The sequence below is a fragment of the Chrysochloris asiatica genome, unplaced genomic scaffold (genome assembly GCF_000296735.1).
Source record: "Chrysochloris asiatica unplaced genomic scaffold, ChrAsi1.0 scaffold00440, whole genome shotgun sequence".
In the NCBI taxonomy this organism is placed as follows: Eukaryota; Metazoa; Chordata; class Mammalia; order Afrosoricida; family Chrysochloridae; genus Chrysochloris; species Chrysochloris asiatica.
Window position 1 is genome coordinate 147168 of NW_006408958.1, and position 27042 is coordinate 174209.

At 51.8% G+C, this 27042-nt stretch overlaps 4 protein-coding genes across 5 annotated transcripts; 1 reads left to right on the forward strand and 3 right to left on the reverse strand.

The window, feature by feature from the left end:
• Window positions 1-1181: 1181 nt before the first annotated feature.
• PPP4C (protein phosphatase 4, catalytic subunit) lies at window positions 1182-10071 on the forward strand. Of its 2 annotated transcripts, none has more exons than XM_006877025.1 (9): window positions 1182-1256; window positions 1471-1632; window positions 6034-6085; window positions 7022-7072; window positions 7274-7375; window positions 8000-8173; window positions 8261-8387; window positions 9337-9526; window positions 9616-10071. In XM_006877025.1, the coding sequence occupies exons 2-9, from the start codon at window positions 1535-1537 to the stop codon at window positions 9743-9745; spliced, it is 924 nt and encodes a 307-aa protein (XP_006877087.1). In that variant the 5' UTR covers window positions 1182-1256; window positions 1471-1534; the 3' UTR covers window positions 9746-10071. The 2 variants fall into 2 exon arrangements, with proteins under 2 accessions (XP_006877087.1, XP_006877088.1); XM_006877026.1 differs by having other exon boundaries at window positions 1183-1250.
• Window positions 10072-10739: 668 nt separating this feature from the next.
• TBX6 (T-box 6) lies at window positions 10740-14544 on the reverse strand. The gene is made up of 8 exons (XM_006877027.1): window positions 14427-14544; window positions 14109-14343; window positions 12962-13229; window positions 12704-12850; window positions 12563-12633; window positions 11299-11372; window positions 11025-11208; window positions 10740-10950 (listed from the first exon to the last, which is right to left on the reverse strand). Exons 1-8 carry the CDS (start codon window positions 14542-14544, stop codon window positions 10740-10742), a joined length of 1308 nt encoding a protein of 435 aa, XP_006877089.1.
• A 1118-nt stretch (window positions 14545-15662) lies between these two features.
• Window positions 15663-18798, reverse strand: YPEL3 (yippee-like 3 (Drosophila)). Its single transcript, XM_006877028.1, has 5 exons — window positions 18676-18798; window positions 17852-18034; window positions 17726-17769; window positions 17454-17562; window positions 15663-16148 (listed from the first exon to the last, which is right to left on the reverse strand). The coding sequence occupies exons 2-5, from the start codon at window positions 17966-17968 to the stop codon at window positions 16059-16061; spliced, it is 360 nt and encodes a 119-aa protein (XP_006877090.1). The 5' UTR covers window positions 17969-18034; window positions 18676-18798; the 3' UTR covers window positions 15663-16058.
• On the reverse strand, window positions 18450-26079 carry GDPD3 (glycerophosphodiester phosphodiesterase domain containing 3). Its single transcript, XM_006877063.1, has 12 exons — window positions 25941-26079; window positions 25571-25613; window positions 25212-25347; window positions 25076-25121; window positions 24862-24980; window positions 24671-24760; window positions 24169-24302; window positions 22325-22384; window positions 22168-22219; window positions 20027-20170; window positions 18575-18720; window positions 18450-18453 (listed from the first exon to the last, which is right to left on the reverse strand). The coding sequence occupies exons 1-12, from the start codon at window positions 26077-26079 to the stop codon at window positions 18450-18452; spliced, it is 1113 nt and encodes a 370-aa protein (XP_006877125.1).
• Window positions 26080-27042: the final 963 nt, after the last annotated feature.

A 27042-nucleotide genomic window follows, 5' to 3' on the forward strand; every position in this document is an offset into this window, starting at 1 on the left:
CACCTGGCTGATCCATCTCGTTTGGGGTCTTCCTCTTTTTCTCTGACCCTCCACCTTACCCAGCATGACATCCTTCTCCAGCGACTGTTCTCTCTGGACAATGTGTCCAAAGTATGAGAGACGAAGCCTAGCCATCCTAGATTTTATAATGACAAAATTCCAGAAGGTGCAAGTGATAGAAGGAGGAATTAGAATTAACATGGTTTTCCTGGATTCAAATTTCAACCTTGATTCAAATCGCAAATTCTTAACTATGCAACCACCTTGATGCGGCAATGGGTTAAGCATTGGACTGCTTGACGGTTCATTCGAATCCACCAGTTACTCCGCTGGAAAAAGATGAGGCAGTCTATGTAAAGATTTACAAATTACTTAATCTCTGAATTACTGTCCAATAGAAGACAATTTAAGGAATTCTGGTAGCATAGTAGTTGCGAATCCGGCTGTGAACCGCAAGGTCAGCAGCTCGAAACTACCAGCTGTTCCATGGGAAAAAGATGAGGCTTTCTGCTCCTATAAAGATTTACAGCCTCAGAAATCCTGTACAGGGTCGCTATGAGTCGGAAACAACTCCACGGCACATAACCAACCAGGAGACAACTAAGGTGTATCTAGTGGACCACTTTGGAATCAGGGAGGTCATGCTGCCTGAGGTATAGTCGCGTGAGAAAGGTGGACTCTTAACTTTGGAAATACTCCAAGGCAAAGATTTCTCTAGGGAGAGAAACTTGGTCTGCGATTCTTTTATCCATTGAACATATAAGTCCGTTTCGACTCCACGACACATAACCATCACTACCACCACTAGGAGATAGGCATTGTTCTAAGCAATAGGGATGCAGAGAACAAAATCCCATGAAGGATGCTAATGGGGGAGTCCGACTAAAACAGGTCGAAATGTGTAAAATTAAGTTACAAGATCAGCTTCAACTCGTTTCTCCATCTGAAACTGGAAGGGGCTGTCAGTTGCCTACCAAATAAGCACACCACACCTTGGGCCCCTATGTTGCCAACATCCGGTTCCTTCAGGCCCTGTCCATTCTTGACTTGAGAGGTGGGGTTAAGGGCGCGGCGGGGGTGGGTGGGGGTGGAGAGTGTGTATGACGCCACATCCGGTAAGCGACGGAACTGGCTCCCCTCTGCTTCCGCGGCGGGGCCGGAAGTAGAAGCGGTGGTGGTGGCGGCCCACAGCAGAGGGAAGGAGGGAGGCAGGAGCTTGAGAACCAACTGGAACCGGAGTCCCAGCAGCGGTAATAGTCTGAGACCCCTCTAGGCCACCGTCCCTAGCGCGGGCCCTTTGGGGTTCGACGGGAGTTAGCTGGGCTGCGGCCCGGGCCGTGAGACTCTGGGGGCCCGGGGGCCAATGTAAGGGGAGGCTGGCGTGGGGGGCGGACCAGCCTGGGAACCGCGTTGCCCCCTTGCGCCGCGCACGGACACTCTGATCCGCGGGCTGGTCTTCGCCTTCCTCAGGAGACCCCTGTGCGGTACGGAGGGGGCGGTGGCCCCGGCTCTAACCCGCGCCGGGGGGTGGGCCATGGCGGAGATCAGCGACCTGGACCGGCAGATCGAGCAGCTGCGGCGCTGCGAACTCATCAAGGAGAGCGAAGTCAAAGCGCTATGCGCCAAGGCCAGGTGAGCTCGGTGGTTTCGGGCAGGGGAGACCCGGCCGTCGCTCAGGGACTCTGGCCTGGGGCAAACGCCGCTGAGTGCCTTGGGCCTGCCCCAGCCTGGAAGTTTTCTCAGAAAGGAGCAAATAGCCCCTTCGCCCTTCCAGGAGCACCTGTCTGCTGGAGACAAACTCAGAAAAAGTGTCAGATGATGGTTTTTTTTAACAGTAGAGTTAAAGAGACTTTTAGAAATTGTTTATGAAGCTTTGAGAAACGACCATATCCATCTTGGGGAACAGAGAGGCTTCTTAGAGGAGCTGAACTTTGGGACAGGTCTTGATTAAGGAAGAGGGGTTCACTACGTCACAGATTCTAAGCAGAAGCTAGACTCTAGTCTACGAAATTGTTTAATTCCAGCAACAACCCATAAAGGTAGATAAATTTTCCCATTTTACAGGTGAGGAACCTCATGTTCAGAGTTACCAGCAAGTAAGGGATGGAGTCTGCAGCCAGTTCTGCGTGTCCTTTTCCATATTTCAAGAAGGTGGAGTTGGGCTCGCTGGTGTTTTTCTGTAGGAGCCTAAGAAATTGTAGCAAATAAGTCAACCTAAATTAAGCATTGGATAGAGGGAGCTCTCCAACTCAGTGTTCTGTGGGAAGTGGGTTCATGTTGTGATTAAAAGCATAGGCTTTAGAATATGGTGGCTGAGGTTTGGATCTGCTAAAAGAAAAGCAGATCTATGTTGGGAGAAATACAGCCAGAGTGCTCCTTGGAAGCCAGGATGGCCAGACTTCAACTCTTGTACTTGGGAGGAACCAATCCCTGGAGAAGGGCTATCAAATTTGGTAGCATGGAGGGTGGGAGATAAAGAGGAAGGACCCCATTGAGATGGATTGGCACAGTGGTCGCAGCAATGGGCTCAGGTGTGTGAACGATTGTGAAGTTGGCTCAGGGACGGGCAGTGTTTACTTCTGCTGTGTAGGGGAGTCACTACCGGCTCAGCACCTAACAACAACAGGTTTGAATCTGAGCTCTGCTGCTTACTAGCTGTGTTTGTGATCTTGAGCTTCCTGGGATGCAGTTTCTTTACTTGTAAAGAAATTAAGTGCTGTTAAGTCAGTTCTAACTTCTCTGTATAGGGTTTCCAAGGAGCAGCTAGTGGGTTTGAACTACTGACCTTGTGGTTAGCAGTCCAGCGCCTGTACACACCAGAACTCTGTGGGAATAATATATTTAAGTTAATTGTGAGGATTCAGTGAGTTTGTGCCTGGAATGTGTTGTGTGTAGTGCTTTTGTATAATGTAAGTGTCCAGAAATTGTTGGGGTTTTTTGTATTTACTTTAAGGAGCACAGTGGCTCTGTAGGTGAAGTACCGGACTATTTAGCTACAAGGTTGGCATTTTGCGTCTACTAGCAGCTCTATGAGAGAAAGATGAGGCTTTCTGCTCCTTCAAAGATTTATAGCCTTGGAAACTCTGTTCAGGGCTGCACATGTTGGAACCAACACAATGGCATTTAACAACAACAGCATACTCTGTTGGAATAGGGCAACATTGATAAATGGAAATCAAGGAAAGCTTCTAAGAGCTATGAGACCTTGACAGATTAAGATCATTTGGATACTTTATGGAAACAGGATCAGTGAAGAGTGGCATTCTAATTAGGATGAGAGAGTGGGGGGCCTGAAGAGGAGAGAAGCTGGCTGAGTCCTTGTACATTTCTTGAACAACCAAACCCATTGCTACTGAGTCCATTTTGACTCCTAACAACTGCTGTAGGATTAGCACTGGACTGCGAACCACAAGGTTCGTGGTTCAAACCCACCAGCTGCTCCGCAGAAACCCTACACAGGGTCATTATGGGTTGGAACTGACTCTTCAGCACTTGACAGCAACGACCCTACAGGACAGTACACTTTCCGCATAGGGTTTCCAAGGCTGTAAATCTTTACGGGAACAAAAAGCCTTATCTTTCTTCTGTGGAGCAGTTGGTGGTCTTGAACCAGAGAAAGCCATGACTTCTCCTAGAAGTCAAGTGACTTGACTCAGGCCAGGACTCTTTGCTGGGCTCTGTCACACTTACAGACAGTTCCTCTGCAGCCAGAGAGGGACCTGCATGGGGGTGGTGAAAGGGCTAGGCCCCTTTTAAATGCCTGTCTCTGACTTCTCCACGTTTCACCACTTCAAGGAAATCATCCCTCTGACCAGACCAGACCAGACCAGACCAGACCAGACCAGCCCAAAGATGCCTTTAGTTGTCCCAGTTCCTTCAGACCTGACTGACATGTTTAGGAACTTAAACCAATCGTTACCCAGAACGATTCTTTTTAACCTGATGTGGTGTGGTGATAGCTAATACCTGAAGATAGAGACCTGGAGAAGCTGGGTGTTCCTTCTACCCTGTGGCTGGGCAGGGCAGGGCAGGGAAGGGATGAGGACTCACCCTGTTACAGAGAGGAGGAAAGTAACCTCAGGGAAGATCATTGTTTTGCCTAAGGTCTTAAAGCTAGGTGGTGGTTTAGGTTTAGGTGTTTGTGTTCCATGCCAAGTAGAATAATACAGACTTTGAAATGGGCTGTGAAAGGCAGCAGGGAGCTATGGGCTGATTGATTATACTGAGGGGTTCTGGCCCAGGAGTGGAAATGGAGCTAGGAAGATACTAGGCAAAAGCTTGAGTTGACCACCACTGTCACTGTCTCATTCTGAAAGAGGACCAACTCTGTAACACCTGGCTGTGGCCTTCTGGGGACCCATCAGGGACCAGGCTGATGCAGGTGGTGCTCTGAGCTTTTGCTTGTTCAGAGTGTACATAGACTCCTACCCTGGAAGCCACAAAGGCCTGCCAGGTCTGCTGAAATTTTGCTTGTAAAAATGAGCACATTCAAAGGGCAGAAGCTTTTCAGTCAAGCAGTGTTTGTTCAGAGTCCTAGCTTTGCCACTACTGTACACGGTGGGACCGTGGTCAAGTCCCTGCATGTCTCTGAGGCTCCCAGGATGCAGAGTGTTGGTGGGTGCTCCATGAAAGTAGTGGTGGTTGTAGAGGTCAAAGGAGCAGCTGTGAACCATGAGCGGGCCGGTGATTGTGCCGGAGCCGGAACCTCGGCCTGTCTTTTCTCACTGACACTGAGGAGCCCTGGATGGGACATCACAGGGTTTCCGCTTCTGACTTGGGGTCTGGGAGGGACTGATAGGAATTCTCAGGAAACGGGGCCTCTTACATTCAAATTCAGCCACCTTGCCCTGCCACTGTTGTCTCTAAGCCTTGGTTTCTTTCTCTGTCAGATGAGGATGAAAAGCACTACCACCCCCACCCCCACCCCCAAGCCTGTTGGAAAGGTCATTATAAGCAGTTGATGTGTGGAAGGATGGTCAACACAAGATACCGTTCAGGTGGGAGAGCCCGGTGGTGGTTATGACCTCTCTGAGCACCGCCAGTGCCTCCCCCCGCCCCAGAAAGGTGGGGTAACCCTCCCTTGTTCTGTCTTGTAGCATAGAGCACCCAGCGGAGCCTCAGGGAATCTCTGCTCCCAGAGCTCATGGGGAGGAGACTTGGCAGAAAGAGTAAGGGCTGGACAAGTGCCCGGATCCCTTACCATTGAGCTAGCTCAATAAAAGACCCTGGAGCTAGGCTGTCCAGGTTTCCCTCGCTCTTTTATACCGCAGCCACACTGGTAGCCTTCTAGACTCCAGTTTCTTGTCTCTGCGATGGGAATCATGATAGTATCTGCCTTGAGAGTGATTGGTTGAGTTGCATGATCATCCATGCAAGGCTCTTGACACAGTCTCGACGCATGGTATAAATGGGATTGTTCACTGCTGCTGTTATCAGGGATGAAAATTTGGAACTATGGGACTAAAGTTGGAGGCCTATCATAACTGACAACGTACTTTTACTTTGTGCTCACTCAAGCAGTAGAATGTACTGGAAGGAGAAATAAAAGACCAATTTCACTGCCTCTAAGTAAATATTGAAAAAGTGTGACTAGTGCTTCACTTGGAAGGTGCGTCTGATGATTGACCTGCCCAGGCTACCAGCCATTGTCTCAGGACCTGTGATTGGTAGAGAGTGCCTTTAAGGGCTCAGCTAAGAGCACTCCTGGCTGAGGGACGATCTGGAGAGAGACCGAGAAGACCTGTTTTCCAGGAGTGTGTGCTGGATGTGTGGATGGGAGCCAAGGCTAGGAAAGTGGCAGGTTACTTTGTAGGCTTTTGAATGCTAGAGTAGGAGCTTGGGCTTTGTCCTTTTGGTAGCATGGAGCCATGGAAGGATGTGCAGTGGGGGCCAGGTCAGCTTACCCTGGGGAAATTGCAAGCCTCATTCCTGCCCCTAGAAGTTAAAGGACCACCTCCCCTCCCTTCAAAAAAAGGTCAGGAATTGGGCTGGGCTAACCTGGCTGAGGTGACCCTGGTCTTCTCCTGTCTCCAGAGAGATCTTAGTGGAGGAGAGCAACGTGCAGAGGGTGGACTCGCCAGTCACAGTGAGTACCCCTGTCCTTCCAGAGGCACACGGGCCTTCCCCTTAGTCACGTGGGCTCCCTAGGTCCACCTCTCATTTCTGGGGACCCAGAAAGCCCCATCTGTCTTCAAGGGAGTTTTGCTTTTAAAAGTGGATGTTATGGGAAGGGTCTTTATTCGATGGGGGATACTCTTGGCCAGAGCAGAAGGACTTCGAATTTGGTGAGTGGTTCTATCTTTGTGTTACTATGACCCTGTGTTAGTAACTTTATTTTGGGTATCTTGATGGGAGGAGGGGTCCAGGCCCTCCAAGCTGCAAGTCCAGCTAGAAAGCTGTGTCTCTAACTCTTGCCTACAGAACTGTTGGCACTCAGTGTAGGATGGTGGGTGAATCTAGATCAGGTGACTTTGGGACGGGGAGTAGATTTTTGTCCCTGAGTAGTAAAGGCTGAGTCAGACGTTTCAGTTCTCTAGTGCTGCGGTACAAAAATACCACATCTAGAAGGCTTTAACAAACAAATATCATTTCAAACTGTTGAGGAGCCTAGAAGTCTGAATTCCGAGTGCAGCTTTAGGGGAAGCCCTTCTTTCTCTGTGGGCTCTGGGGGAAGGTCTTTGACTCTTCTCGGCTTCTGTTTCTTGCTTCCTTGGTGATCTTTATGTGGTGTGTGACATCTTCTTCCCTGATCTCTGCATCCTTAGTCTTTGCTTAACCTTTTATCTCTCAAAGGAGATTGATTTAAGACGCCCTACACTAACATTGCCTCATTGATGTAACAGAATCCCCATTCCCAAATAGGATTATAACCACAGGTGTAAGCGTTAGTTGGGGTGGGGGCACAATTCTATCCATAACACCGACTGAGAACTGAAAACCTTGGGTGCTTTGGAGGGAGCCCTTGGAAACAAAGACTTTTGGGATATATGAGTAAATTCTAACCCACCTTCCCCCTTGCCAGGTATGTGGCGACATTCATGGACAGTTTTATGACCTCAAGGAGCTTTTCAGAGTGAGTATGAGGGAAGCACTGGATGAGGTGACATGTGGGCTGGGGGGTTTGACTTGAAGATCCCTCTAATTAAGAGCCTTTAATTTAGTGGGTGGAATGAGGTCAGGAGACCTCTAGTTAGGTGGGGCCCTTTGTGAAAGGACGACCTCAGTTTGACAGGAAATAGGCTTTGAACCAAGTAGAACCCTTTTCTCCCTACAGGTGGGTGGCGATGTTCCTGAAACCAACTACCTCTTCATGGGGGACTTTGTGGACCGTGGTTTCTACAGTGTCGAAACGTTCCTCCTGCTTTTGGCACTTAAGGTGGGAGCCATTGACTTTGGATCCCAAATCTAGGGTTTCTCGACTGACTAGTCTGCATCCTTTCCACCCTCACTTCACACAGCCCTCAGTCCCGTCCCCCACCTCTGTCCACCACAACTGTGCTGTCTAGGACACTGCAATATGTCCAGCATCAGGACAGATAGGTGGGCAAGATCTGCTGGGATCGGGTGCTCTTCCTTCACTTAGGGCATCTGTGAGAAGCCCCACCAGGGTGGTATTCTAGGGGAGGAAGAGAGGCTCCATATTATTCCCACTGATGAGTCACTGAACATTGAACATAATGCTGTATGTACATTGGTGGGAAGGGGCCAGATGTCAGAGAGCCTCTTGCTGAGGACTTGGATCTGTATATGGTCCATGATTGGGGAGCTGCTGCGTGTAGCTGATGGAGTGGAGTCAGGCTTGCATCCTCTGAAAGAGGCGCTAGAGCTGTGAGGTGATTGCAGTGTGATTTGGACAATAGATTGATCCACGAGTCTGGCCCAGGCGGTAGTAATAGGGAAGGGGTGGGGCTGGCAGATGTGAGGCGATTTGAGAAGGGCAGTGGGGTTATGAAAGGGAGATTGAGCATAGACTCAGCCCAGGCTTGGTGACTACCCCCAGGTCCGCTATCCTGACCGCATCACCCTGATCCGGGGCAACCATGAGAGCCGCCAGATCACCCAGGTCTACGGCTTCTATGACGAGTGCTTGCGCAAGTATGGCTCGGTGACTGTGTGGCGCTACTGCACTGAGATCTTTGACTACCTCAGCCTGTCAGCCATCATCGATGGCAAGGTGGGCTGGCCACAGGGCCCTGTGGGGTGGGGTGATGGCGAAGGCCCTAGGGCTCAGTTTCCTCTCCTTGCTTGCTCTCCCCTGTAGATCTTCTGTGTGCACGGGGGTCTCTCTCCCTCTATCCAGACCCTGGACCAGATCCGGACAATTGACCGAAAGCAAGAGGTGCCTCACGATGGGCCCATGTGTGACCTGCTCTGGTCTGATCCTGAAGGTGAGGCTGGACAGAGGAGGTGGGGCTCTTAGCTTGGAAAGAGGCTGAGGGGGCCCTTGAAGGGATAGTCGAGTTAGTCGTGTGAGTTTGAGGCGGGGCTGGGCTGGCTTTGTCTTAACTGTGCTTACCCTTTTGTGCTTATCCTTCGGTCTGGCTGAAACCCTCCAGTCAGTGGCTGGTAGAACACAGCTTGTTGTGAAGTGCCGACCCATAGCGACCCTATATAGGGTTTCCGGGAGCAGCTGGTGAGCTTGAACTGCCGACCTTGTAGTTCAAACGGCTTTGCAGTCTGGCGCATTAACCCACAGCAGGTAGCTGGGTGCTCTTTGAGCTCAGTGGGTTGGGGCCTAATGTGTATCCTGGCTCAGAAGGTGTTTAACAGAATCATTGGCTTCCTGACTGTGAAGGAGCCTCAGAACCTGTCAGCAGCTTCAGCAGAGGTCAGACTTCCAGAATGATTCTCAGAGGAGCCCCTCATTTGGTGGGGTTCTCTAGCTAGTATGGAACAGAACCAGGGAATAAAGCTAGGTCTCTCACTGTTGGCAGCCTGCCCTGTTATGGCCCAGGGTGACCTGCCTGCTGGAATGCCTCCGTGGTCCTTGTTAATACTGGCATGATTGTAGTGTGTTGCCCAGTAGACTATCTGGTGACTCTCATTAGGAGGCGGTGTCCTGGTGTGGCATTGTGGGTTAATGTGCTGCATTGCAAGGTCGGTTTGAACCACAAGGTTGGTGATTCAGACTCACCAGCTGCTCCTGTACAGGGTTGCTGTGCGTCAAAACTGACTCGACGGCACTTAACAGTTAGCAGTTGGGCCTAATTATTGTGCTCTGATGTTTACTGTCCTACTCTCTAAGACCCCTAGAAAATAGCCAGCCCGCTAGTTCATTGGAAGGGGCAGTCAGAGAAGTTGAGACACCCTCCGCCTTCTTACTTTCATTCACCACAGACACGACAGGTTGGGGAGTAAGCCCGCGTGGGGCTGGATACCTATTCGGCAGTGATGTTGTGGCCCAGTTCAATGCAGCCAACGACATTGACATGATTTGCCGCGCCCACCAGCTAGTGATGGAAGGTTATAAGTGGCACTTCAATGAAACCGTGCTGACTGTCTGGTCGGCCCCCAACTACTGCTACCGGTGAGCTGGCCAGGCCACAAGGTTGAGCTGGGGGTGGGGGATCAGGCCGGCCCACTTCATAAACACTGCTGACTGCCTCCCACTTCCAGGTGTGGGAATGTGGCTGCCATCTTGGAGCTGGATGAACATCTGCAGAAAGATTTCATCATTTTTGAGGCCGCGCCCCAGGAGACTCGGGGCATCCCCTCCAAGAAGCCTGTTGCCGACTACTTCCTGTGACTCCTTCTTTCGGCCCCCTGCCCCCTCCGCTTCCTCTGGCCCTCGGACCACTGTGACTCTGCCCTCTCCCCCGACAGGGGTGGGCATGGGGGGGGTCTCCAGCTCTGCCGTCCCCCCACTGAGAGGGCACTGTGAGGTTGAGGACTTTCTCTGGAGAGGTTGGAGCCTCCGCTCCGTGTTCCTCCTCTCCTTTCCCCACTTTAACCATGAAGTTTCCAATAATGGTTTTTCTTTTTTTTTTTCCTTTTCTGTTTTGTTTTGTTTTAGATAAAAAATTTTGAGAGAAAAAAAAAAACTGAAAAAAAAATTCTAATAAAAGAAGAAAACTGGTCTTTGGGTCTGTGTCCAACTTGTGTGGGGATGAGCAGGGCTGCGTCAGAGACTTGCCGAGTAGTCATAGGCACAGGCTGACTCAGTCTCACTCTTACCAGATTTTGTTTCCTCCATCTTCCTGAAGAGTGGATTTATGTGCACAACAAGGTCAAGCAGCTGGAAAGTAGCAGGTCTCAACTGGGGTTTGGGTCTCCTCACAAAGGTTTTGCTCCCCAAACCCCACCTAGCACCAAACACCATTAGCCCAACATTTCCAGAGCACTAGTGTCTTTTCAAGTTTTATTAACAAAAATACTCTGGTCTTGGGGACAGATTGGTGTGGCTTGCTCTGGGGTGAGGGGGTAAAACATGCCTGAGCCCAAGGGTGAGGCCCAGGAGGTAGGGGTACTGGTCTGTGGCCCCATTTGGCCTGGCAGAGCCGCCCTCCATTCACACCAAGGTGAGAGCTGGGAAGGGGAAGCTGGCCCCAGCTGGGCTCCCAGCAGCCCTGCTCAGGCTTTGAAGCCAGAGGGGGGTGGGAGTAAAATCAAAGTGGGAAGTGGGGGCAGGCCCAAGGTAGCCATTTGGTGTGGGGGATGGGGCCGTTAGAAGTGAGGGGGCTACAGGGCTGGGGGAAGGGGAACTGGAGGTTTGAGATGAAGACAGTGGGGCCATCAGTGGCTCAGTACATTGGTTTGGAGCCCATATCCAGGTAACTCCCATGCCCGTAGGATATGGGGAAAGGGCCCCCTTGGAGGAAGTGTGGTGCAAAGGGTGCTGTGGGTGGAGCTACTGGGTACCCTGAACTTCCTGGCCCAGGCTGTAGTTCTAGGAATGCAGCTGAGTAGGGGGCTGTCCGCCCACAGTCTGGAGCCTCAGGGAAGTTGGGGGTCCTGAAGTAGAAAGAAGTGTCAGCAGGGTGAGAGACCCCAGTCCCAGCCCAGCCTTGTGCCCATGTTTCACTCACCTGGGTGGAAGGTGACCAGGGGCCCCATGGAAAGCGGCAGGATGTAGAAGGTAGGCTTCGGCACTGGGACCACCACATGGAGGCGCTGGGGCTGAGGCAACTTCCCGGTGTGCTGGGGTTTGCTCTGGGTCTGACTCACGGATGTCCCCACCTAGTGTGGAGTCGCAGGGACCACCAGGTGCATCTGGGGAGGCAGGAATAGATTGGGCTGTGTGTGGGGGGGTGGTTACTAGCACCACAGGCCTGGCATCACCATCACTGGAACAACACTCACCTCCATTCCCATAGGCCTTTGTGGCTACTGGCTCTGGGCCCCGAAGTTTCCTCTTAACACGGGCATCTCGCTCCCTGGGGAATAGTGATGATGATGAGGATGATGATGAGGATGGTGGTGGTGGTGATAATAGCACTTACCAGGTGCCAGGCATTTCACCTTGGAGACCCTGTCAGGTAGGTGCTATTATACCCATTTTACAGATGAAGGAGCTGAGAGCCAAATTAAATGACTAGAAAGGGACAGCCACATTAAATGACTAGAGCTGAATTTATTCCCTGGCTAGAAACTTCAATGGTTTCCTACTGCATTTAGATCAATTAGAACTTCTTTCCAAGCTTCAAGGGCCTGCCTAATGTGACCTCAGCTCTTCCCACTTTGACTCCCTGTGCTCCATCTACACGAGCTGTCTTTTAACCCTTCTTGCCATCCTGTCTTGGGGCCTATGGAATCTTCTGATACTCATCTCAGTTCAAGTACAACTTCCTCAAGGAAGTCCTCTCTGCCACCACTTGTCACACATACAGTTTTACATTAGGATGATCCTTTGAAAAATGTCTCTTCTGAAAGACTAAACGCTCTATGAAGACAGGAGCCAGCTCTGAGGGGGCTGTACTCAGTCCAGGAGCTTTTATTGTCCAACAGTCTGGCTCCCTACCACTCTGACCTCATCTCTATCTCACCTGCCCTTCACTCCACTCCAGCCACATTGCGGACAAGGCTCCCATCTCAGGGCATTTTCACATGCTATTCCCACTTCCTGACATACCTTTCTCCAGACAACCTCTGATTCCCTCCCTTACCTCCTTCAGCTTAAATGTTCTTTTTTCAGTGAGATCCTTCCAAGTCATTTTATCTGTTTGTCTGCTCTGCCTACTAGAATATCAGTTCCACAAGGGCAGGGGCCTTGGTTGCTTTTATGTATCCATGTATTTCCAATGCCTAGAACTGTACCTGTTGTTGTTAATGTGCCGTGGAGTCAGTTCTGACTCACAGCAACTTCATAGGGTTTCCAAGGAGTGGCTGGCTGAGGGGGTTGAACTACCAACCTTGCAGTTGATAGCCCAATGCCTAACCCACATCGCCAGCAGGGCTCCTATAGCACGTGCTGCTGCTGCTTTGTGCGGTTGAGTGGGTTCCAACTTATAAACGACCCTGCACAGGATTTCTGAGGCTAAATAAGAATGGTTTGACTTGCCATTTGTTCCTGGAATACTGGGTGAATAGCACACATCTGTTGAATGAATGGGTGAACAATACTTACCTCTTACAGTTTCTTCCGTTCTCCCGGAAACCCTTGGCAAAGGGGTTGGCTGCAATCTTCAGTTGTGTGATCTGGGGGCACAAAGTCAGGGTCAAAGCTCCTGCATAGGGTGCCACCACCCCCTCAGGCAGGGCCACTCACCCGTGGGTTCTGATAGGCTGTCACAGAGATGAATGTGGTCTCCGGGAAGCGGAAGGAGGCAACGCCCCCCCAGTGCTGGCTGCAAAGTTGGGCAGCCCGTACCAGGTGTATACGGGGCTGGTACTTGTGCATGGAATGCAAGATCAGCTGAGAGTGAAGAAAAGTGAGTGACTCCCTGCCCCTGGCCCCAGCCTCAAGTCTTTCATCCAACACCACCCCCAGACCCTCCCTATCTTAGGGTCCCAGCCTGGGCCTCACGTGGCCATGGGGGTCCAGTGTGCTATTGGTGAGCTTGACGCGATGAAAAGACACAGGCTGTCGCATCCAGTGGGCACCGGGGGCAGGGGAATCAGGGTGAATGTAGACACGGTCAGGTAGGCGGGGTTCTGCCTTGCCACTGGGCTCCCAGCGCCGGCCCTGCCAGCGGTAGCGAGCCCCATCCACTGGGATCACATCCAGAAGAAACAGGTAGCGAGCCTCAGGGTCCAGGCCCATGACGGACACTCGACAAGCAGGGAACATGCGCCTGGACAGGGGAAGGGATGAGAGAGGCCTGGCGCTACCCATTGACCAGAAGAGAGGGCAGGGGAACAGGCTCACCCAGTTGTGTCAGAAAAGCATCAAGTGAGGTGGATTTAGAACTGAGGGCAGAAATCTTAGAGCTGGAAGCTTGTCTGGTCCCATTTTACAGATGGGGAGACGAGAGAGATCAGGTGATCTGACCAGACTGACAGCAGGTTAAGAGCGGAGCTGGAACCTCCAATTTCCCGTCCCTTCAACTCCAATTGCAGACGTATGGCGACAAATTTTTCTCCCTGAAATCTTGCCAGGAGCTGCCTGGTCTCTAAGCCACAGAATCTACAGCTGCTGGACAAAATCTCTTCATAAAATATACCCAGTCTCCAAAGCATTGAAGATTCACCACACCAATGCCTAAATCCCTAGAAAGAGAGCTCAATACAAGCTACACATTGATCACATCCCTGCCTCTCGGATAACTCCAGACCTTGTCATGCACAGACTCCTACCCAAGTCACACACTGACCCCTGAGCCTGGCTAGATAGCCCTGCTGTTGGTCCCTGACTGGCCCTTGACCCCATAGTTTGACCGGTGACTCCAGCCACAGATTGACCTATAACCCAGCCAGGCTTCCTGAGCCTGGCCCAGACTGACCTATAACCCTTGCCACAGACTGTTACCTCACCACAAACTCCATAGACTGACTCTTGACCCTTGATATAGTTAGTCCTGACTCAGGTCACCACCAGATTCTGACCTGAGGCTGAGCTCAACCACCCTAGGAACCACCAAACCTAGTCCCATCACCAATGACTCTACCTTTCCCAACAGACCGCCACGGGGAGCACACTGGGTCCTCAGACCCCTGCCCAGCACCCCCCTCACCTCCCGGCTTTGGTGATGATCATCTCTGTTCCCACGGAGTTGAACTCCTTCCACAGTTCCCGGTTCTCCAGGCTCAGGCTGACCCCAGGGAGGGTGTGAAGGGCCTCAGGGGCTGGAGGGGCCAGGTCAGTGCTCAGGACCGGGGGGTGTGGGGGCAGAGGTGGGGGTGCGGCCAGGGTGCGGGGAGCAGCCTCAATCCCAGAGAGGAAGCAGTCCAGTTTGGGAGTTTCCAGATCTGGAGATGAGGGGAGGGTGAGGAAGCAGCCAAGGGCCACAGTCTCCCCAGGCCCCTACACAGGAGCCAGCCCCAATGCTCACCGGGGTAGCGGTAGCCCTCGGCCAGGGCAGGCTGGAAGCTGGAGTCTGCCCCCGGCTGTGGGGGCCCAAGGCGATAGCTGGTCCCCAGGGAGGGGTACAACTCTCGTGGATGGTACATGGAGTAGTCTAGTCTGGCCTCAGGTCACGCTGCCTAAAGTCTCCCCAGTGTGAAGAGATGCCCCCTTTATAGCTCACTGCTCAGCCCCTTCCAGACCCAAGATCACAGCCCCTCCCCTCTTTGGGGCCCTGGAGTTGGGCTGGGGTGGAGACCCTTAGGGCCTCGAAGGGCTCCAAGAAGGGGCCGGATACCTGGGTAACCTCCCCTCCTTTCCCCCCCTCCTCCCCTTGGCGCCTTCATTAGCTCCGACCCCCTGCTCCCTCATTACATAATTAACTCCTCGGCCTGATTGATCCCCGGGGCTTGTACAGGGGACGCAGTTTGGCGCTTCCGGCCAGCTGGTCCCTGTTCCCACGGGGGAGGGGGGTGGGAGTCCCGGCTAGGAATAAACTACCGGGGGGCGGGGCCTGGACCCTAGGGATGAGCCTGGAGTCCTGGGGCAGGCACTGGCGCTTTAGACGTTTCTGGCAGGTGACATTTCCTTGACTTGGAAGAAGGAGCCTGACTGAGGGGAAAAAGTGCAAGGCTGGAGGGACGCGGACTAGGCCGATTACTACGCAGGGCACTGGGGACCTCGAAGAGTCCACAGGCGAAGCCGGAGGTCTGGTTCATTCTTGGGTTCCCTTTCTGAAAAAGCTCCACCCCCGGCCAGGGACTGAAAGTTCACAGGCGCACAGAAGTCTTACGGACGCAGAAGGTCCTGTGCTGGGGAACTCCAGAACTACACTTCCCAGCAGGACCAGCGGTACGAAGGAAACACAGAACACGCTGGCGCCGCTGGAAGTTGTAGTCGGGACAAGACGAGCCACAAAATTGGCGATGGGGCTGCTTCCCAGAGACAGGAGCTACCCCTAGGTGGCGGCAAAACGCTAAAGCCGAGACGACGGAGATTAGCCAGTATCATAGCCCAGGGTTCCAGGTAGGTTTGAGAATCTCCACGGACTGAGACCCAACCTGGATTCTAGAGATGACTGAAGCCAGGACCCAGGCGCACAGACTCCCAGCAATAGACAGCCTTGCCTACTCCATACCTGTCCGGGCTCAGAAAGGTGAAGATGTACGGGGCCAGGCATCTGCATTTGAGTCCCCCATTTCTGGATTCCACGTGAGCCTGGGACTGTCTCCACTCCATTGTTTTATTATGTACAAATGCTACAGAATGAGGGTTGCTGACACGCGTGGGGTACGTGGGCGTGGGAAGAGAAGTTTACAGGGCAGACTAGGCACTGGGGCCTTAAGAGCAACACTCAGGCCATGTCTATAGGGCAGCCCGGGAAGAAAGGGTTTAAAAATGAGATCCAAGCCAGCCAGATCGCAGGAGAGGCGGGGGTGCAGTCCCCCTTCTGCTTTCCCCCCAAGGTCACAGTGCATGCAATAAAATATAGGTACAGGAGCTGGGTCCTTCTCTGCAGGGGCTCTGAGGGGCCAGAGCACCCTTCTGGAGGAAGGAGGCCAGTGGCGCCCCCCGGCGGCCAGGCCAGGCTGGAGCCACATGTGTCCAAAGCAGTGGTAAGTCAGTCCCAGCCATTGTCCTTAATCATGTGGTTGAGTTCAATGATGTACTTCCCCTCTTTGTACTTCTGGCTGCTCTCAAAAGCCTGTTCCTGGAAGGAAAGGAGGGGCCAGTCATCCCTGGGGCAAGAGCCTCACCAAGGGACAGGGGTCAAAAGAGAGTAGTACATGACTGGCCCCATTTTACATCTGAGGAACCTGCTGTCCAGAGAAGTCAAGCCACTGCCCACGGTCACACAGCTGGTAGATGGCAGGGTCAAGTTTCTCACCATGGGACAGTTTTAGTTGGCTCTTAACAGAAAGAATATGAAGTATCTAAAAGATTTCATATGCCAGTTTGCAAACTGATGGCCCATCGACAATTCCGGCCTATACATGTGCTTTGCTTGGCCAGCAGAGTTTAATGAAAAGAATTCAAATATAGGCAGGTCATGCTCATTCCAGAGTGCCATAGATTCTCTCTTCCCTAAATCGGTGCTACCACTTTGCAAGTTTACAGTTTCTAAAATCTACTAGGCCATCTGTATTTTACAGGAACCTGGAGAGGCCAAGCACCTGTCCAGGTACATACAGTTAATCTGTGGCAGGGCCAGGGGTGAACTTAAATGAGGGCTATATGTCTGTCTCTGCCTGGGGCATACACCTCATAGAGCACTGTAGCTCCAAGCCATGCCTGAGTAATCCTGTTCCCTGCAGCCTCCCAAGATGGTCTTCCTTTGCTGCATCTAATCAGATCTCTCTAACAATCTTGGATACCAGACACTTTATTCTCAACTTCTAGATAAGAAGGGGAGACTCAGTGTCGTGAAATCAGACCCTGGACAGCAACAGACGCAATGACAGCAGAAAAGGAGACCCAAGCTCCATATTGCTGTGGGGTTCTGGACATCCTCTCTGATCCTCTAAATGATAATATAACCTGGTGATCACAGGTTTGGGGGGAAAAAGAAATAACAAAAAACAACTATGATTTTGGTCCCTATTGGGTTACTTACCAATTGTATGACCGTAGGCAAGTTACCTAACATCTCTGGGCCTCCGTTTCTTCTTCTGTAAAATGGAGGTAATAATAGACTCTACCTACAGGATTGTTGCAATGATTGAATGAGATAATATATGCCAAGACATGGCACGTGAGCATTAAGAAAACAATAACTCTGATTATCTCTCATCTCTGAAATGGGGATGGGATGCCAAGGCCTGTGAGGGTTGGGATGAGAGAAGAGCCCTTGAAGGATAGAGAGCAGAATGGAACATGGCCAGGGGTTCTAGGGCTGTTGGATTTGTGTGAGTTTAGCCTGTGCATTTTAAGACATCACCAAATAATTGATTGTGAGGGGAAAGTCAGATCAAATCAGGTCAAAAGGGTAGCCTGGGGTCAGAGGTCACTGACTCACATATTTCCAGCCCAAAGTGGTCTTGCAGTTCTCGCAGTGAATGTCAGCAACAGCATGGAGACCTGTAAGCAGCACCCGCTCCTCGGCTGGCCCGCAGCCCACATTCACACTGTGGAGATACAGGGCAGTTCCAGGGAGGCTCCCACCATCCACTGAAGGGCAATCATAGCTTCCTGCCTCCATCAGGGGAATTCAGAGCTCTGAACATGATGTCAGGGGTCACTGGTCATAGCAGAGACCAAGCAAAGAGATGAAGGAGATGGAATACTCACACAGAATTGAAGAGGTAGGCACGCCCCTGACTGCCCTGGAAGGACTAAAGGGTGGGAAGAAGAGAGGAGGGTGTCAGGACTCCTGGTAGGGAGCTGACAGACAGCCTCCCAGCCCCACCTCTTTACCTTGGAGATGAGGTCGTCGTGGTTGGCCAGGTGAGCTCGGCAGTGAGCACAGCTATACCTCCGGTGACAATCATCCAAGTAGGCCTGAAACGTCTTGGGTTTTGAAATCCGCACCATGGCGGGGGCCGGGGGCAGTGGCCCCACGCGGGGAGCGGCCCACGGGGAGCAGAGGGAGCCCAGTGCCTGCCAGGGAGGGAGGGAGTGGGCTGTCAGGCCCTGGGCCACACACAAGCAGGCACGCCCAAGGCCATGGGGACTCTCTCTGTCACACTTGGCTGCTGGCTTCTCTCACCAGAGCCAGCAGCCTCCCCAGGGGCCAGAGTCGTCTCAGTTTTGACTCATTGAGGAGGCCTCAGGTTGCATCAACATGGAAACTGAGGCTAGGAGGAGCCCAAGGTGAGTCACACTGCTGCTTCCCACCTCACCACTGCTGGCCGGCAGCTGAAGCTGGAGGAAGGGGCTTTCAAGTGCATGGGCTGTCGTTTCCCAGTTTAGAGGGAGCATGGGACATTAAGAATTATGTGATCCTTGAGATCTCATGTGGACTGTGGAGGAGCTTCATTTAAGATATAGGGAGTTCACCTGGGGAGAAGGCCCCTCACCTAGAGCGGACAGGAGGCCTCGCTGAAAGTGGAGGATCATTTAGAATGGGAGGGGCTCTTACCTGAGGGTGCTGAGGCCTTACGACTGCCGGGGGATCTTACCTGCATCACGGAGCCTTACCTGAGACCCCGGAGCTCACCTGGGGCATGGGAGGGGGGTAGGGAGCGGGCATCGGGGGAAGGGGCAGTCCTCGTTGGCTGGGCGTGGGCACAGGGCCTCACCTCGCCTGGGCGCGCTGGGGGCCTGGTCCGCCGGGGTGGCCTGGCCTAGGAGTGGGGGGCGCACCTAGTGGGCGCCGTCCCCACGGCCCGGGTTAGCAGCCGCCGCGACTTGTTTACACCGAGACCAGCTGCTGCCGCCGCTGCGGCGGGAGGGGGAGGGGGCCGGCCTCTGGTCCCGGCGGCTGCCGTGGCCAATCGGCGTGCAGCATGCAAATATAGGGGCGCGTCATCCGGTGGCCAGCGCAGACCGGGCTGCCCTTCCCCCTTCTATGTACTCTGGCCGGCCCGGAAATGCGGTGGGCAGCCTAGCCGGTGGCCCCACAGTACCCCGGGCCTGGACACTCTTGGAGGTGCAAGGATCAAAAGGAGGATGGTGTCTGGACGCGTGCGCCCTGAAAATAATATAGTCATAACAACTTGCATTTCCATTGTTTTAATCCCTGCAGCATATCCCATGAAGACAGTTTCTACTATTGCTCCCTTTTAATGGCGAAACTGAGGCCCAAAGCCATCAAGCAAGTCTCTCCGGGTTATTCAGCGGGCAAACTATTGGGATTCTCTTTGGTCTACAATTTTTGCCATAGCACAAGGAACAGGCTCAGCCCGCCTACAATGGAAGGGTCCAGCATCAACTCCAAGGCCCCTGTCCTGGGCTGGGTGCCACCTGTCAGTTGAAGATGTCTGTAAACATGTCTTCCATGCTAGATTTACCTTTTCCCTACTGCTGCCCCAGGATTCAGACTGGCCTAGACAGCCAAATGTGATATATACAAATCAATAAATGATTGGGGAGCCTCTGGGAAGGCAGGGTTTTTGGAGTAGAGGGATGGAGTGCTACAGCAGCAGATACCTGCTGTGACCTCAGGTTCCCCTCATGCCCACCCTCAGTACCCCAGTGAGAAGGACAAGGGAGAGTCAACTCCCTTGCTGTAAATGTAGAACTCTTATGGCTTCAGGAGAATGGAACCATTATCTGTGACTCTCAAGAAAAAAGGCTCTGGACATTTCTGAGTGGAGGCCAGGCTGGCACAGGGTGTGGCATTATTCTGGGTCTGGAATGTAGTGGAACCAGTGGGTCAGGCTGGTTAGAGCCCCAGGCTCGGGCCCCAGGCCTTCTTTGCCCTAAGTTGCCATGTTTATAATCTTCCAGGATCCCCACAAACACATGACTAAAAAGTAAGTATTTATTATTGAATTGCCTTCAATTCACAGTGACCCCATGTACAAAAGAATGGAGCAGTGCCTGACTCTGTGCCATCCTAACAATTGTTGCTATGTTTGAGACCATCATTGCAGTCACTATGTCAGTCTTGTCTTCTGCGCATTCATCGATTCATTGGGAAAAAGAAACAGAAGCTTCAGAGGTCCGAGTAGCTGAGCCATGGTTGTCCAGATATCTCCGCAGGGCGGTGGGGTAATCAGTCATGACACCCGTGGCCCCCAGACTGAAGGCTACTTCAAAATCTGACTCTTCATTAAGGCACCAAAATATTACCTGAATAGGAAGCAGGGGGTTTGTGGGTTCCAAACAACTTTACCTGGAATGTTGCTTTTATCGCTTCCTCTTTGGAGCCCTCCCAGCAGTGGAATGCTGGAGCTGATTATTAAATTTTCAAGAATTTTATAAACTGGTTATTAAACACAGCTGCTGTTAAAAATTACATTATATGAACTTATCATTAAATTATATTAAAAATAAAGGTAATAAATACCAAAACGCATCACTTCCAAGATATATTACTACATTTTACTATCACCTATGTTCTGCAGTTACTTACATTAATTGAATCTGTATGGTGTAAATACTATGTAATAAGAGTGTTACCATAGGATAAGCACTGGACTGTGAACCAGATGGTTGACAGTTTGAGCCCACCAGCTGGTCTGAGGGAGAAAAATGAGACTTTCTGCTCCCACAAATATTTATAGCTTCAGAAAACCTACACAGAATCAGAACGGATTCCACGGCACTTCACAACCACCACCATATATCTGATCTTCACAGCTCTGCCATCAGGACTTGGTAGCTTGAAATTGACCAAAAGCAGGACTATTGACATGAAGGAATTTGACATTGAAATCAGGCCTTTTTTCTTTTAAATTCCAGAGAGCTGACTTTTGAACAGTCTGCCACCAGTGGGCAATGAGGTAGGTAGAGGTGGTATATTTAACCTGGACAAGTCACTGAGCCTTCTGCTCTCTTAATTTAGTAAATTAGGGTGATACTCAAGTCTCACAAAGTTGTGAAGATACCTAAAGTGAGAGGGCTGGTCTGAAAGAGCTTTGTCATTCCAATTCCTCTCTCTAAATCAGCAGTCCAGTCTGGGCCTCTTTCTCTGTGAATTAACATCCATCCCGACTGCTGCTACCTAATCCTATCAGTAGTGGCAGCAGCATCCTGAGGAAGCTCTCTGCTTCTAAATTGTTGTTAAGTGCTGTCGAATCAGTTGCGACTCAGCGACACTGCATAGGGTTTTCAAGGAGTGGTTGGTGAGTTTGAACCAACAACCTTGTGGTTCAAACCAACCTTGTGGTCCAATGCTTTAATCCACAGCGCCACACCAGGACTCCATGCTTCCAAATTGAGTCCCCACAATCTCTTGAATGGCCAGAGTAACCCTCACCTCAACAAACCTAAATTGGATCAGTGGTCTTTCCCCCTTTTCTGCACAGAAGTCCAGGCTCTTTACTGAGGGTCACAGGGCCTGCGAGCCTCAGCCTCCACTGCTTTCTCTAGCTCAGCAGGTGCCACTTCCTCTAGGCAGCCCTCCAGTTCCTCTGAGCACCAGGTTCTCCAGCTGCCCCTAGCTGTCACATAAACTAAGCAGCTAAGCCTCCTGCCTGAAGGCTCTTTGTTTCCTTCCCTGTGAACTAGCTTCCTCTCACCCTTCATGTGACTGTTCACACCTCACTTCTTCAGGAAGATCTTCTCTGACCCCACAGACCACAGTACTGTCCACTCACTGTTCTTGTGGTGGCCGCCTTTTTGTTTTTTCCTTCTACCTTGATTGTAAGTTTCCTGCTCTGCAAGCCCCAGTAACAATGTCTAGCACATTGTTGTTGTTAAGTGCTGTCAAGCCAGTTCCAACTCATAGTGACCCTGTAGGGTGTCTAAGAGCAGCTGGTAGGTTTGAATTGTCAACCTTGTGGTTATCAGTTCAGTGCTTATCCTACAGTGTTCAACATAGTACACTGTCAATGACGGTTTGCTACTGAACAAGTGGTTAAAGCAGATGCTCAGGTGATGGGGAAGGGGTTGGCTGGGTCTGATTTCACCCTTTCCTGGCCTTTCTCCAGGCCCCTCATCAGGAATCAAGAGAGTAGGTTCAGTACAATATCACCATAACATTTATCAAAGCTTTCCTAAGTGCCACTTACATACCCAAAAGAGTTAACTACTGTCATTATCCCAACTCTACAGATAAGAAATGGAGGCTCAGAAGGTAAAGTGACCCAGCTGGTAGCTGCTGCCAAGTGATACAAAAGTCCTACCTGTATCCCTCGCTCCTCTAAGTGTCGGATCAGACTTTTTCTCATGATGAACCTGAGCGGGGGAGGAGGTGGAAAGGGTGATGATGAGGAGTCAAAGGACAATGATGGGTCTCTGTAGGGAATATGGTACTCAACCCAACCTTCTTGCCCACCTCACCATTTTGAAACCACAGCCGCCAACTGGTTCATCCAGGAGTAGGAAAATGGGAAGTAGGTCCTATGGAGAGGAGGTGTTGGATGTCAGCCACAAGGAGGGAGATGGGGCAGTAGTGATGGGTGGGATCCTTTACCCTCTAGAAGAACCTTTGTAGTCACCCAAATGAACATTGTTCAGCAAGATTCTACTCTAGTATCCTTGAGTCCATGCTTTGATGTCAGGGGTGTGCTCTTCTCCTCACCATTTTGAGGAAACTGTCTTCAAAAGCTATCAGAACTTGTCCAAGGTCACACAGCAAGTGAGTGGTGAGGCCAGGATCAGGCCCAGCTGATTCTGAAGCTGAACGCCCAGCCTAGAGGTTCTTTTGGCTGGGCCTGATCAATTTACTGATACCAACACAATGAGTGGGCTACTTGTCCCTCACCGTTTCATGCCAGGGGGCCCTGGGATACTGTTACACTATCCAGGACAAACCCAGCTATGTAACTTTGGATAAATCACAGAACCTCAGATGATCCATGAGGACCACGCACGGGGGTTATGGTTTCTAGACCTCCTGGGGTTGCTTGCTGGTGGTTATGTGCTGTGGAGTTGGTTCCGACTCATAGCAACTCTGTACGGCATTTTCAAGGCTGTAAATCTTTCCGGGAGCAGAAAGCCTTATCTTTCTCCTGCAGAACAGTTGGTAGTTTCGAACTGCTGACTGTGAGATTAGCAGCCTGATGCGTAACCATTATGCTACCAGAGTTCAATTAAGCTAAAGGATTTGTAAATACTTGGCAAATCCTGTAGAAAAAGTTAAGTACACAAAATTCTGTGCTATAATGATTTCTCCAAAGTCAAGGACTGTAGGGGTTGGTTGAGGAGCTTTCTTCAGAACAACAAAGAGCCACAGAGGGCCATCTCTCACGAAGTATCCAAATCTCAGATACTTTACTCAGCTGTTACTTAGTTAGTCCTTGCCTAGTAGCAGGGAGAGGCTTTCCTTTTCCTTTTGAGAGTCTGAGAGAGTGTTACTGTAATTAATTAACATCTCTCCCAAGCTAGATTGTACCGTTCATTCACCAAAGGCCTTCCCCACATTGGTCTTATTATTAATGTAATTAAATTTCGCATAGAGTGTCGTTATTAGGTGCTGTCCAGTCAGTTCCAACGCACAGCAACCCTGTATGGCGTCTCTAAGGAGTAGCTGGTGGGTTTGAACCACCAGCCTTGCAGCTAGCAGTCCAGTGCTTGTGTTACAGCGCCACACCAGGACTCCTGGCATAGACAGAGTTGTTGCTGTTATTAAGTGCTGTCAAGTCGGTTCTGACTCACAGCAACCTTGAAAAGGGTTTCCAAGAAGTGGCTGGTGAGTTTGAACTGCAGACCTTGTGGTTCAAACCGGCCTTGCAGTCCAGTGCTTTATCCCACAGAGCCATACCAGGACTCCACTGGCAGAGAGTAGGTAGTCAAAAAATACTGGTTGAATGAATAAACAGATAAATTAATTGTTTCTCCTAAAGCTCCCTATCAAGACACATTTGCACATAATCTCAGGGGCTCATGGCTCCCTTGTTGCTGCTGCTGCTCTGCTGTGGAGTTGGTTCTGATTCATAGTGAGCTTCTATAGGGTTTCCAAGAAGCAAATGGTAGGTTTGAACTGCCAGCTTTGCAGTTAGCAGTCTAGTGCTTATCTCACAGTGCCACACTAAGACTCCTTTAGTATCTGTGAACACTTTATAACAACCACTATCTTAAGAAGACCTTAGGGTTAAGTCTGAGTTTCCTCCTTCACAGCCAGGTTGAGAAGACCCTGAGTAATGGGACCTGGGATGATACTACCCCACCCTTACAGCCGGTACCTGTTGATGATGGTGGGCAGGAACGACAGGAGGAACCTCTCAGGGATTGGGGTGAAGGGCAGGAGCCCCAGGTAATAGAGCAGCAACAACCAGAGTCCTCGACATTTTGTGAAGGAGAAGGGCATCTCAGGGTTCTGGGGAGACAAGGGGAGAAGTGAGAAATGGGGCCAGTCTGCTCCTGGGAAAAAGGAGTGGAGATTTGAGCTATGTGGGGGACAGTTTTGGACATTCAGGGGGCTCCCCTCTATCTGTGGGATCAAAACCACATCCTGGCTCAACGTTCAAGGCCTAAACGTACCCTTATCATTTTGACCATCATGCCTTTGCTCACACACTTAGCTCTCCACGTCTTCCCTTTGGAGCCCTTGCTTAAAGACCAAAGACCAGGTCCTCCAGAACCATCCCCACCCCGCTGGTCTAGGCCACAAGGCTGAGCTGGACTCCAGCTCCTGGGAGGCAGAGCCAGTGGGAAATTGACCATGGGGAAAGGTGGTGGACTCACAGCTGCCTTGCACTTCTTCATGACTGAGTTCTTCTCTGAAGCCCAGATGGTGATTTCATTTCGGTTGAAGCGCCTGACCAGGCCTGCTATCTGGGAGAAGGAGCAAGGGGTACAGGGTAGAGGCAGGTCTCACTCCACCACCTGGAGCTCTGACCCTGGACCCTGAGCCTTCCCCTGCAATTATGTATCACCTTGTGAATGAGCTCTTCATTCTCCCTTTTCACCTCCACGCTCATGGGTGTCCTCGGGAACCTCCGGAACAGGTCCTCTAGGCGCACCATGTGCCTGTCTGACCCATGAGCAAAATGGCCTGGGGGGTTGTGGGAAGAGGAATCAGAGGATGGGTGGGGAGGAGAGGGCAGGAGACTCACTGTCCAGGTCACAGGTCACAGCCCATGCGCTCACCTGGTGAGAAGTAAACCTCCAGCTTCTCCTTGTAGAGAGGCAGGTCCTGGGGAAGACAGCAGGGAGGATGCCACTGGGAGGCAGGAATGGACATGTGGGGGTGGGGAGGAGAGGACAGCACTAGGATAAGGCCCACCTTAAAGTCCAGGCTGCCCACATTGCGATTCAGGCCTGACTGGCGTAACAGGTTCTCATCGTGGGACACGACCACCACACCGTCCCTTGTCAGCTCACAGTCAAGCTCCAGAAGTTCAGCTCTCTGGGCCATGGCACTATGGGAGCAAAGGTCAGTGGGAGGCAGGGCATGGGCCAATGGGGCCAGACTGCATAGTCTGAGGGAGGTTTGGGGGACAGTGTGGGCAAAGATCCAGGTGGGATGTGAGCAATCCCCCGATGAGGAAGAGCCACCACCCTCTCCCCCCACCCAAGGCATGCTGCTATGAACCACCAACTCCACCTCACAGGACAACCAGGGGTCAGGGGCAGGCCACTCACTTCTCCATGGCTTCCAGAGTGTTCTCCAGCCTCTCTCCAGATCCTGAGGTAGGGGTGGGGGGCAGCTGAGTGGTATGGTACCTGAGGCCTAGGGTCTAGGAGTATATACTGGACCTCTTCCTGTACTCCCCGTCCCTGACCTTTCTTCCCCTCGAATGAATCCTCTGGCTCACCTTATCCTCATGGGGTCGGGGTGGGAGGGTGGGAGCAGCCTGCTACTTGGTTTTTATTCCATGACCTGCCTCTCTCTTTCTCCTCCCACTTAAGAGCCTGACCCCTTTTTAGATCCCTGCTCTTGGCACCTGCTTGGCTATGGGCCATATCGCTGGTGGCTGTTGCCCTTTCTCCCATCCAACCCCACTCAGCTCACCTCCTCGATGGGCCCCCAAGCGAGGGCAGAAGGCCCTAACACGGGGTGTGTGCAGCAGGCGTGGCCAACGCAGGAAGAAGATGGAGAGCGTGACGTAGCATCCTACGGCTGGCAAGGCATAGTACAGCAGAGGACTCATGGCTGCACTGCTGCTGACGGCTCTGGCCACCACCAGCTCGGTGTTCCCAATGGACTGTACTGTCTGGCTGCCTGCTGGCTGGTATAGGCTGGCTCTACCACTGGCCGCCTCCACGCCCCTGGGACCTGCTGAGCCTGCTGCTGGCTCAGGGCCAGGACCCAGCATAGCCTCTATCCTTGGCCACACTGTAGCATGAAGTTCCCACCCCCAGTCTGCAGGGATCTGCCCCCTCCCACTGGTGGTTGCGGCCAGGGAACACAACACAACTGCTACTGCCACTTCTAAAGAATCTGGTGGTGTGTAGGGTGCACCTGTATCACCTCCAGATCATCCCTAGCCAGTCAGACAGGAAGCCACCGGAGGAGATGAGTACAATGTGACTAAGGGGAAAATTGGCCCCAGTCTTTTTAGCAGTCTGGAATTCCTTGTATTGGCCTTGTCACTGGACAGGGGGTGATGGTGGGCAACCCAAGGTCCCTGAGGCAAAGGGTCATCACAGCTGGGATGTGGCTAGGTTGTTGGAGTGCAGGCCTCAAAAACAGCACTATTAGGGTCAGGACGCCGCAAACATAGACAGAGCCGGGGCCATGTACACATCTTTATATTTATATATTAGATACAGGCACAGGGAGGTGGGCAGGGGTCACTGGGCTTGCCATGTGCCCCCACCTCCATTTCATCACCCACACACAGAAGCAGCAGGGCATTAAATGGGGCAGTCTTGCGAGGGGAGGGTCTGGGGGGAACAGTGGGGGGTGTTAAGGGGCTGAGGCCTGGGCCCTGTTCCTCAGGGATACTAGCCCTTGAGACTTAGGAATGTTCCTTCAGGGAAAATGGGGTGGGGTTTTATGAGGTGAGTAGGACAAGGCAAGTGCTCCCGCCCTCTCACCACCCCTTAGTAAGTGCTGAGGCAGTCAGGGCACTTCCGATTTCCAGAACAACCAGAGACTGGGATAGTTGGCG